The sequence below is a fragment of the Arachis ipaensis genome, chromosome B5 (genome assembly GCF_059453495.1).
Source record: "Arachis ipaensis isolate K30076 ecotype BB chromosome B5, ASM5945349v1, whole genome shotgun sequence".
Lineage (NCBI taxonomy): Eukaryota > Viridiplantae > Streptophyta > Magnoliopsida > Fabales > Fabaceae > Arachis > Arachis ipaensis.
The window spans coordinates 49,195,895-49,206,790 of NC_142440.1; the positions used below are offsets into that span (position 1 = coordinate 49,195,895).

At 41.6% G+C, this 10,896-nt stretch overlaps 2 protein-coding genes across 2 annotated transcripts; one reads left to right on the forward strand and one right to left on the reverse strand.

Moving 5' to 3' along the window:
* Positions 1-504: 504 nt before the first annotated feature.
* LOC148564120 (uncharacterized) lies at positions 505-2,712 on the reverse strand. The gene has a single exon (XM_088486550.1). The coding sequence runs from the start codon at positions 2,710-2,712 to the stop codon at positions 505-507; it is 2,208 nt and encodes a 735-aa protein (XP_088342676.1).
* Positions 2,713-3,627: 915 nt separating this feature from the next.
* Positions 3,628-4,101, forward strand: LOC107640674 (uncharacterized). The gene has a single exon (XM_016344177.1). It carries the CDS (start codon positions 3,628-3,630, stop codon positions 4,099-4,101), a length of 474 nt encoding a protein of 157 aa, XP_016199663.1.
* Positions 4,102-10,896: the final 6,795 nt, after the last annotated feature.

The following is a 10,896-nucleotide window of genomic DNA, read 5'->3' on the forward strand; positions in this document are numbered from 1 at the left end:
TCTTTAATTTGTTGACTATTTTCCTGCATAATCCTCAAAAGTGGCTTGCTTCTCAAGCCCTTAAGGTACCCGGTTAATATGCAAAGCTTATTTGTGGGCTTTTGAACTTACTTTGGTGTGTGAACACCAAACTTAGTTCCTTGCCAATGTCTCTCATGCAGCAAATTAATTATCTGTGAAATCCTTTTTCCATGCTAAAGGTAATAAAACTAAAAACTATGAAACAGTAAATAGTTAACTAGTTTATCTAAATGCTTGAAGCTAGCATTATGCAGAAAGTGAGAATGCGTTTTATGATGAGACTTTGGTGGAACACCAAACTTAGAATCCTTCACTCTCCCTTAGATTATTTTGGTGTGCAACACCAAACTTAGGTTCTTGCAATGTAGACAAAAATAATTGACCTTTTTATTGAAATAGTCATGAAAATAAAACTATCTCAGGTTGGGTTGCCTCCCAACAAGCACTTCTTTATTGTCACTAGCTTGACATCTTATCCTTTGATCATGGGGGTTGAAAACTGTAGTGCCTCAGCTTGTCCCCTCTGACTGTGAGCTTCTTTTTTGTCCCTTGGTGCTCAATTTCCACATGCTCAAGAGAGAGTACTTGGTTAACAGTGTAGTGATCCTCAGTCCCCAGCTGTTGATATATTAGTTGCACCTTGTCGCCTTTGGAAAATCCTTCAGTTGGAATTTTTTTATTCTTCCACCCTTTGTGAGCCTTCTTCTTGTTTTTCTTCTTTTTTCTTGTTAACCTTTCTTTCTTGATAGTAGCTTTGGTTGTGGTACTTTCTTCCTTGTTTATCATCCTAATTCCTTTTTGAATCTCTTCTCCTTCTTGCACATGCTCATCCTTCTGATCCCCTGTGTTTTTGGTTGCTTGCCTTGGAAAACAGTCACTGACTACTTTGCTCCTCTCTTCACTAATTTGTGGTTCTGGAAACACTTTCAGGATAATGCTATCCTCATGCATCCTGAGAGTTAGTTCTCCCTGCTCTACATCTATGATGGCTCTAGCAGTGGCCAAAAATGGCCTTCCCAAGATTATTGAATTGTTTTCTTCTTCTTCAGTGTTCAGTATTACAAAGTCCGCAGGAAAAATGAACTTGTCAACCTTAACTAAAAGGTTCTCAATCACTCCCTTGGGATATATTATTGACTGGTCCACCAATTCCAAGGACATCTGTATTGGTTTCACCTTTCCTATGCCAAGCTTTTTCACTAAGGATGATGGTATTAAATTTATGCTTGCTCCTAAGTCACACATCCCCTTGTTGATAAGTAGATTTCCAATGGTGCAAGGTAGGAAGAAACTTCCAGGGTCTTCTAACTTGGGAGGGAGTCCTTTTCTAATGAGTGCACTGCACTCTTCAGTGAGAAGCACAGTCTCTTTTTCTTGCCAACTCCTCTTCTTGTTGATAAGTTCTTTTAAGAACTTTGCATACAGGGGCATTTGCTCAAGTGCTTCAGCTAAGGGAATATTGATCTCCAACTTCTTGAAGATTTCAAGAAATTTTGGGAAGTGTTGATCCTTAGTCTCCTTGTTGAGCCCTTGAGGATATGGCAAAGGTGGAGTGAAGTTCATTCCCTGCCTTTGGTCCTTAGTTGGCTCTTCAATTACTTCCTTTCCCTTTCTTGATTTTTGTGGCTGATCTTCTCTTTCTTGAACTTGATTCTGAGTTGGCTTGCTTGCTGTCTCCTCCTTGTCATTGACTTTCTCTTCTTCAGCTTGTTTCTTATCACTTTCCTTTGACTTCTTGGTTGCTTCTTCATTTTTTACCAAGACTCTTCCACTCCTCAATTGTATTGCCTTGCACTCCTCTTTTGGATTGGGAATGGTGTCACTTGGTAGTGAGTTTGATGACCTTTCAATGGTGATCTGCTTGGAGAGTTGTCCAATTTGCCGTTCCATATTTTTCATGGAGGCTTCTTGGTTCCTCACTGTCATCTCTTGAGTTTTCATCATTTTTTCCATTAGGAGCTCCAAGTTGTTAATCCTTTGGGATTCTTGTGAGATTGGTTGATTGTGGGGTGTTGAGGGTTGAGGGTAAGTGTTCTGATTTGAGGTTTGGTTATTGGATGGGTAATGGTTGGAGTTGGGGTAGTTGTTTTGGGGTTTTCTGTAAGAGTTTTGGTTAGTTTGCTGCTGATTGTGGTTTTGGTTGTTTCTTGAAGTGTTTTGATTTGAGTTTCTCTGCCATGGTTGTTGATTTTGGTTGTGATTGTCTCCCCACCTAAGGTTTGGGTGGTTCTTCCAAGAAGGGTTGTAGGTGTCACCATAGACTTCATTTGGCCCAGAATTTTGGTTGTGCATGTACTGGACTTGCTCTTGCTGTTGCTCCTCTTGAGTCTCTTCATTTTGTCCCCATGTGGATGATGGTTGTCTTGTATTAACTGCTGCAACTTGGAGGCTATCAATCCTCTTGGCCATTTGCTCAAATTGTTGTTGAATTTGCTGCTGCATCATTTTGTTTTGAGCCAAGATTGAGTCCACTCCTTCCAACTCCATCACTCCTTTCCTTTGTGATGGTTGGTGTTGCCTCTGGTGAGCAAAGAAATATTGATTGTTGGCTACCATATCAATGAGATTTTGGGCTTCCTCTGCTGTTTTCATTAATTGCAAAGAACCTCCTGCTGAATAATCCAAAGCCTCTTGAGATTTCAGTGTCAAACCTTCATAGAAATTCTGCAATCTGTCCCACTCACTGAACATTCCTGGTGGACACTTCCTGATTAGAGCTTTGTATCGTTCCCATGCTTCATACAAGGGTTCAGCATCCATTTGTGTGAATGTTTGCACTTCAGTCTTCAATCTAATAACTCTTTGAGGTGGGTAAAACTTGGCAAGGAACTTGGTTACTAGATCATCCCAATTGTTGATGCTGCCTCTTGGGAAGGATTCCAACCATTGAGTGGCTTTGTCTCTGAGAGAAAATGGAAATAGCAGTAGCTTGTAACTGTCAGGGTGCACACCATTGGTTTTGACAGTGTCACAAATCCTCAAGAAGGTGGACAAGTGTTGGTTAGGGTCTTCAAGTGGTCCTCCTCCATAAGAACAATTGCTACAAAGGTACTCCAAAGTGGGTTCTACTGGCCTTCCATCTTCAAGGATGCTAGAGATTTTGTGAGTCACTGCAATGAATGCCAAAGAACAGGAGGTTTGACAAAGAAGAATAAGAGGCCTCAGAAGTTCATTTTGGAAGTGGAACTCTTTGATTTATGGGGTATAGACTTCATGGGACCTTTCCCTCCATCCTACACATTCAAATACATTTTGGTGGCAGTGGAGAATGTTTCAAAATAGGTATAAGCAATAGCTACCACTACATGTGATACCAACGTGGTCTTGCAATTCCTTAAGAGAAACATCTTCACTAGATTTGGAGTGCCCAAGGGACTTATAAGTGATGGAGGAAGCCACTTCTGCAACAAGCAATTAAATTCTCTTCTCCATAAATATGGAGTCACTCACAAAGTGTCCACACCCTATCACCCACAGACAAATGGACAAGCTGAACTTGCTAACAGAGAGCTAAAGAGGATTTTGGAGAAAACTGTGGGAGCAACAAGAAAGGATTGGGTTAGGAAGCTGGATGATGCACTTTGGGCATACAGGACAGCATTCAAAATGCCCATAGGAAAATCTCCATTTCAGCTAGTGTATGGGAAAGCATGCCATCTCCCTGTGGAGCTTGAACACAAGGCCTTTTGGGCCACTAAACTCTTGAATTTAGATGCTCAAGCAGCAGGAAAAAAGAGGTTACTACAACTCAATGAATTGGAGGAGTTCAGATTGGAGGCATATGAAAATGCCAGAATATACAAGGAAAGAGCAAAAAGATGGCATGACAAGAGGATCTCCCCAAGAACATTCGAACCAGGCCAAAAGGTGTTGTTATTCAACTCAAGACTGAAGATTTTCCCTGGGAAGCTGAGATCTAGATGGACTGGTCCATACACCATCACCAAAGTATCCCCTCATGGCTATGTGGAATTATTTGATGAAACTTCAAAAGAGACCTTCACAGTCAATGGACATAGGGTGAAACTTTATCTTGGTGGCTCCTGGAGCAAGGAAGAAAGTGTGCAACTTTTAACATGAGCAAGGAAGCTGCATTGTCAAGCTAAGGACAATAAACAAGCGCTTCATGAGAGGCAACCCATGCACAGGAGTTTTCTTTTATTTTTATGCTTTAGTAGTCAATAATGAGAGATTGCATCATATACATCTGAAAAAATAGGGGTTGAATTAGCATGTAGTGTATGCAAGACACTAAGTTTGGTGTGGCCAACTTTGAAGCAAATGGTAAATTTTAATTTTGTTACAACACTTAGTCACAAACTAAGTTTGGTGTCCTCACATACAAAAAAAAAATGCTAGAAAAAGAAAGTGTAGTTTTTTTCAGCATATGAAAGCAATCCTTAGATTTTAATTTCTGTTATTATAGTCAATTTTATATTAGGATAGCATCATAATTCATTAGCATAAGTAAAGACACTTTAAGAATCTCAAGGTTTTGGAATTTTGTTGCAGGGAAATGAAAGAAAGAAGTGATGGGGAATCTTGGGAGAGGAGTTCACGGATACACACACAAGGAAAAGGAAGTCACATGAGCCTTGAATTTTGCGCATTGGAAAAAGCAACTCAACATGCACTAGCTAGAAGATTCATGCTTCCCATAACACAATCAAACCATTAAGGCAATTCCTCCACTCTTTAAAGAATAACGTGAACCCCCCAACATTAACAACTACACTCACCTTGCCTTCACACCTATATATAGACCACCGAACCATCTCCATTCCTCACCCCCTTCACAATCATTTTCAAGCCTTCCTTTCTTACCTCATGAGCCTGTTCTTCTAAGCATCCCTCATTTCCAATTATTATATGCTTGAGGACAAGCATTTCTCTAAGTTTGGTGTGGAAGATTCGGCCATCACAATTGAAATTCAATGGCCTCATCATCAGGAGCTAAGAAAAGGAAAGGCCAGCAACTCATACAAGAGCAAATCACATTTGATGAGAGAAGGTTCAAATCCACAAACCATGAGCGCATCTTTAATTGGATGATAAGCAAAGACATTGTTCTGGAGGTGCCTTTCAAGCTAAGAAAGGAGGAATACCCTGAGATACAAAAAGTGATTAGAAAAAGGGGATGGGAGCTTCTCTGTATCCAACCTCAAATTGTAAGCATGCCTCTCATCCATGAGTTCTATGCCAATGTCATAAAGATAACTGATGATGAAGAACCATATCTGAGCTATGTAAGAGGAGTGGTGGTCCACTTCAGCCCAGACACCATCAGTAGGGTACTAATGATCAAGCCAAAACGATTTAAGCAACCTAGCTTTGAGGAGAGGGTTGCATATGACCAAAGATGTGTGGATGTGCTAAGTGATCTATGCAAAGTGGGCACGGACTGGGTGTTGGATTCACAAGGACAATCACTCAAACTTAGAAGAGGTGATCTCATACCTTGATAAACCCATATTTCATGAGTTCTTTTGTGCTTAATTAGAGTGATTTATTCAACTCTTCACCTACTTATTCACATTAATTGCATGGTTTTACTTTCCCTTCCTTATTATGTCATATTGTGAAAAACATGTTTCCTAAGCTTTAAAATTAATTAATTTAATTACCTTTATTTCCATTCGATGCCGTGATTAGTGTGTTGAGTAGTTTTAGATTTTCTAAGGCAGAATGACTTAAAGGACGGAAAAGGAAACATACAAAAATAGAAGGAGAAAGCAAAACGGATATTTAAGGAAATTGGTATCCACGCGATCGCATAGATGACGCGATCGCGTGCCAAGCACGAATCAGCAGCGACGCGGCCGCATGACTGACGCGACCGCGTGCCTTAAGCAGAACGCACATGACGCGGTCGCATGACTGACGCGACCACGTGACAGAGGCCACGTATCAGAATTTACAAAATACGCCCCCAGCGAATTCTGAAGCCCTTTTTGGCCCAGATCCAAGTACAGACAGCATAGATCAGAGGTTATAAAGTGTGGGAATGCACCCATTCAAAGAGAGCTCGCATATTTTACTTTTCAATGGTTTAGATTTAGTTGAGAGGGAGATCTTCTCTCTCTCTCTTTTAGGATTTAGGATTTCTTCTTGTTTTAAGAGTAACTCTGGATCCCAGGTTTAATGTTCTTTTATTTTAGTTTTACTTTTATTTATTTAATCCAACATTTGAATTGATTATTATAATTTGATTTACGAATTATTCCATGTTACAGATAGTTATTTGAATTAATGATATTTGAGTTATTTTCAGTTTATGATTGTTCTCTTTGATTTAAGTTATCATTGCTTCCCATCTAAGGACGTTTTTATTATTTCAGCAATTTTACTTTTTTTCCCCTTTTGGTTCTGGTTAAGAATTCAGTAACTCAACAGTTATTAAACTCAACATAATTGATAATCATTATCTTGCTAATTGAGCTGAACTTAAGTAATCCCAACATTTTCTTAGGAAATAAATAGGATTCAAAGGCCAGATTAATTAGTCCATTGACTTTCCTTTGCCCTAGTAAAGGTTGACCAAGTGGAGTTTAGATTCAACTTTCATTATAGTTGAGAGAGATAACTACGTTGGACCTCCAACTTCTCTTACCTTGCCAAAAGTCTGCTTTACAGTATTTATTTATTTTAATTGCCATTTACTTTACTTGTCATTTAAATTACTTGCTTCTCATCTTCTAAACCCCGATTACAACCTTTATAGCCAATAATAAGAACATACTTCCTCGCAGTTCCTTGAGAAGACGACCCGAGGTTTGAATACTCGGTTAACAATTTTTAAGGGGTTTGTTACTTGTGACACCCAAAACGTTTGTATGAAAGGACTTTTGAAGGTTTAGAAACTATACTTGCAACGAGGATTTATCCGCAAATTTCTAGACCACGCAAAAGTTCTCTCGTCAAAATGGCGCCGTTGCCGGGGAACTGCTAACGTGTGCCTTATTATTGGTTATTGTAAATATTTTTCTTTTGCTTGCTTATTTATTTTTGTTTTTCCTTTTTATCTTTATTTGCTACTATGAACTCTCACCCCTCTCGCTTTGAGTTTGGTTCTAATATTGTTAAAGGAAATAGAAGTTACAGCAGGAATGTGCATCAAGGTCAGACCAATCAAGGATGGATGGAACCAAGAGGATCTAATCAACCCTTTTGGCAGCAACACCCTCCGAGATATCCTGGACAAAGACCATTCTACCGTGCATACCCAGCTGAAAGACATGGTGAACAACCTTGTAACTACCAACAAGCCCCACCCCGTGCATATGAACCATCCTTTCAACATAACCTCGAACCACCACACTCACAAGCTTTTCTTCACCATTCGCCATCATATGATCCTTCCTTACCCCAATACCAATCCAATCGTTCCCAATCATCACCACTTTCCTTTGTATCATGTCCAAGTCTGGCAAACCGCGAAGCAGAGGATCGCCTGAAAGAAACAGTAATTAAATTTCAAACAACCATTCAACAACTGGAGCAAGCACTAATTCAATGGGCCACTAGGTGCTCAAATATACAAGGATCAACCACAGCTCCATGTGGACAGCCCGATGAAGAGCGTAGCATGAAAGAAATACTAGAGACTCCAGTGGACAAGACAGAGAATGAATTCGTACTAGAACAAGTGGAAGAAGCTGTCATTGTTCAAGAAGAAGAGTTGGTTGAAGATCTAGGAGATGCTGAACTTCCTTGGGAATCCAGAATTGAGGAAAACTCCGTCCAAGATGCTACAGTTGATGCTAAGGAGGATACCGTACAATCTCCAAGGCAAGTCGTTTACGAAGAATCAGACGGAATAATCCAAGAAGCAAATTTCCTTGATGATGATAGTCACAAGTCTAGTTCTCTTAGTGATGAACTTGCGTCTGCAAGTGAATTCTCTGAAATCGAAGAATCTTCCCCAAGTGAATATGAGGATGATGCGGAGGTAGATTTTTCTCAACCTCCAATCTATGACTCGAGTGATGAGGAAGACATAGAAGACTTTGACCAGGATACGGATACAATTGAAGACCTTTACAAGGAAGTGGAAGAATTCACAGAAGAGCACGAGGAAACGGAACTTGCAGAACCACCAAAAACACCTATCCCAAGGCCATTACCACCTAATACAAGCTTCAAGTGGGTACAATCCTTAACTTATAATTTTACTTATTCACTTGAATATGGTTCGCTTGAAACAGATGGCCAGCTTAGAGCTCTCTGCGGCTTTAAGAGTAAGAGGGAAATGGCTCGTACTCAGAGTTGGTGCACCAGGTTCAATAAGGTTCTACGCTTCACCTCGAAGTACACGGATTGGTATCATGCTAAATTGCATGGATCACGGAGAACGTTTGGTCACCACGGTGAGATTCTACTTTTTAAACCGCCCAGATGGAAACATGTAGATCAAGACGGAGGTGGATTTAAAAGCAAGGCTTGGAATCCTGGACTCTATCCTGACATTCGTAGTCCCGGGAGCCTGAAAATCTGTTTGGAGCTGCTCAGAAGCTTTGCTTGCTTGGTTTGGGACCCCGGAGGCTATCGGCATTCCAAGCACTGGTGGAGATTTTTAGACGAATTTAAACATAAACCACCATAACAGGATACTCCTCCAATGTCCAACTTAAGGACTTTAACTAAAAGTGCTAGGTGGGAGACAACCCACCATGGTATGGTCGCTTCTTTTTCAATTTATTTCTTGTTAATTGCTTTCATTTTTTTTTCTTTTTCATTTTAATTTATTAAACCTGGAATCATGCATAGCATTCATGTTAATCATTGCATTCTGCATTTTTCATGCATTAAAAAAAAAGGGGAGCACAACGCGACCGCATGCCCCATGCGATCGCGTCATATCGCGAAAAATATCACCCATGCGACCGCGTCACCCACGCGACCGCGTGATATATATATCGGCGTAAGGATCCAACGAACAGAAAGTTGGGCTGGAATCGTGCGGCTCTTGTGCATTTCGCACAAATTAGCCCACGCGATCGCATGCCCCATGCGATCGCGTCACTTACCCAATACCAATCCCACATGACCGCGTGAGCGACGCGATCGCGTCGCATTGATTGCATATCACCCCAAAAGGAGACAGAGAGTTGCGCTGAAACGGCGCTGGAGTCGTGCGTTTAGCACGAGTTCCAGCGATGTGATCGCGCGACCCACGCGATCGCGTCACCCCTCTTTCCCCCCTCTCATGCGATCGCGCGACCCACGCGATCGCGTTCCCCCCCCCCCCCCCCGCCCATTTTCACCCTAACCACGCGACCGCGTGTCCCACGCGGCCGCGTGGATTCGAAAATATAACCCCCCCAGCCCGCGAACCCTATCAGTCGCGCAGCCCCCCCACCACCAACCCTCTTCTCCCTCTCTGCCTCCTCTCCCTCCAACCTCCACCCAGCCGCCACCGCGCCACCACCCAGACGCCGCCGCCGCGCCGGACGTCGCCACCGAAGCCCCCTCCCCTCCTTTCTTCTTCCTTCTTCCTTTCTCCTCCCCTCTCCACCACAGCCACCTCCGCGAGCACCGCCCAGCCACCGCCGGCCATCCAGCTGTGCCCCCCTCTCCGCCACCCACCCCCTTCAGCCAGCAACAACCACCCCCTTCCCTTCCCCTATCCACTTCCTCTCTCACTAACCCTAACACCTCCCTCTGCCACTGCCCCCTCAGCTGCCACCGCGACGCCGTGCACCACCACCGCGCCGGACGCCGCCACAGCCACCTTCTTCCCTCTTCCACCCCTTCCGCTTACCAGGTTCCGAAACACGCAACCCTTTTTATCCGTTCGTCACTTTTCTGTATTTTTTATTCCGTTTATGTTCATGATTAGGATAGCTATACTTGCATGTTGTAGTGGATTTTTAGGTTGTTAGGTAGCTTAGGCTGTGGTTAGTGGATCTAGGTCTGTTTACTTGCACTGTTCTTACTTCTGTTTTATCCTATGTGCAAATCTGTTGCTGCTATAATCATGATTCATATGCTGCTTTCTTGTATGTTGCTGCTGTTTACATTTAATTTTTATGTTTAATTTATATCTATGTACATGCAGCTTGATTTTTTAATTCATATGAACTGATATGATTGCTGTTTATTTTCTGGGACAATCCAATTTTAGCCGAAATGCTGCCCAAATTTTTTGAAAATTGTTTTCATTCTTGTTTTGGTTTGGCAACTCTGTTTTACTCTGCTTCCCCCAAACCATTTCATGAATGCTAGGGCCACTTTCTTATCCTCTTTGATTTTCTGGTTCATAACCTGCAATTGTGATTCACTGATTCCAATTTCTGATTTCTTTATTTCTATTCGAATCAGCATCACCCTGTTTTCTTTATTCGATTATGAGTACTTCTATTCTTACCTGTGAATCCTTGTTATATGGAATTTTTTCTATGCCACTTACTTTCTTAACTCACTAATTTTAATTTACTAATTTCTTTTTACCATACTAACCCTCTTGATCTCTTTTCTGATTACTTTTACTTCCTCTAACTTTCTCACTATGGCATATTGATTTTTTTCTTTCTTTCCATTTAACATTAATTCAATCACATTTCAATTACTCATTTTCCTTATTCTATTTCTCCCTTACTGCTTTGAGTTTCCTTTGTTTAAATTGCCTATTTTCTTTCCTATTTTATCCATTTCCTGGTTTTCTGTTTTTCAGGATGTCTGCCTCACAAAGGAAAGGCAAAGGCAAGGCTACTGGCAAGCGCAAGAGAGGAGATTCCTCCCAGTCCATCATTGCTCTAATGCACGATTCCTCATGGCGGGAGAAGAACTTCACACAGCAGGAAAAAGCTGACCAGCTGCTCCCTTCGACTGATCCTATAAAATTTGCAAACCGGTACTGTGAGTTGAAGTACCCGA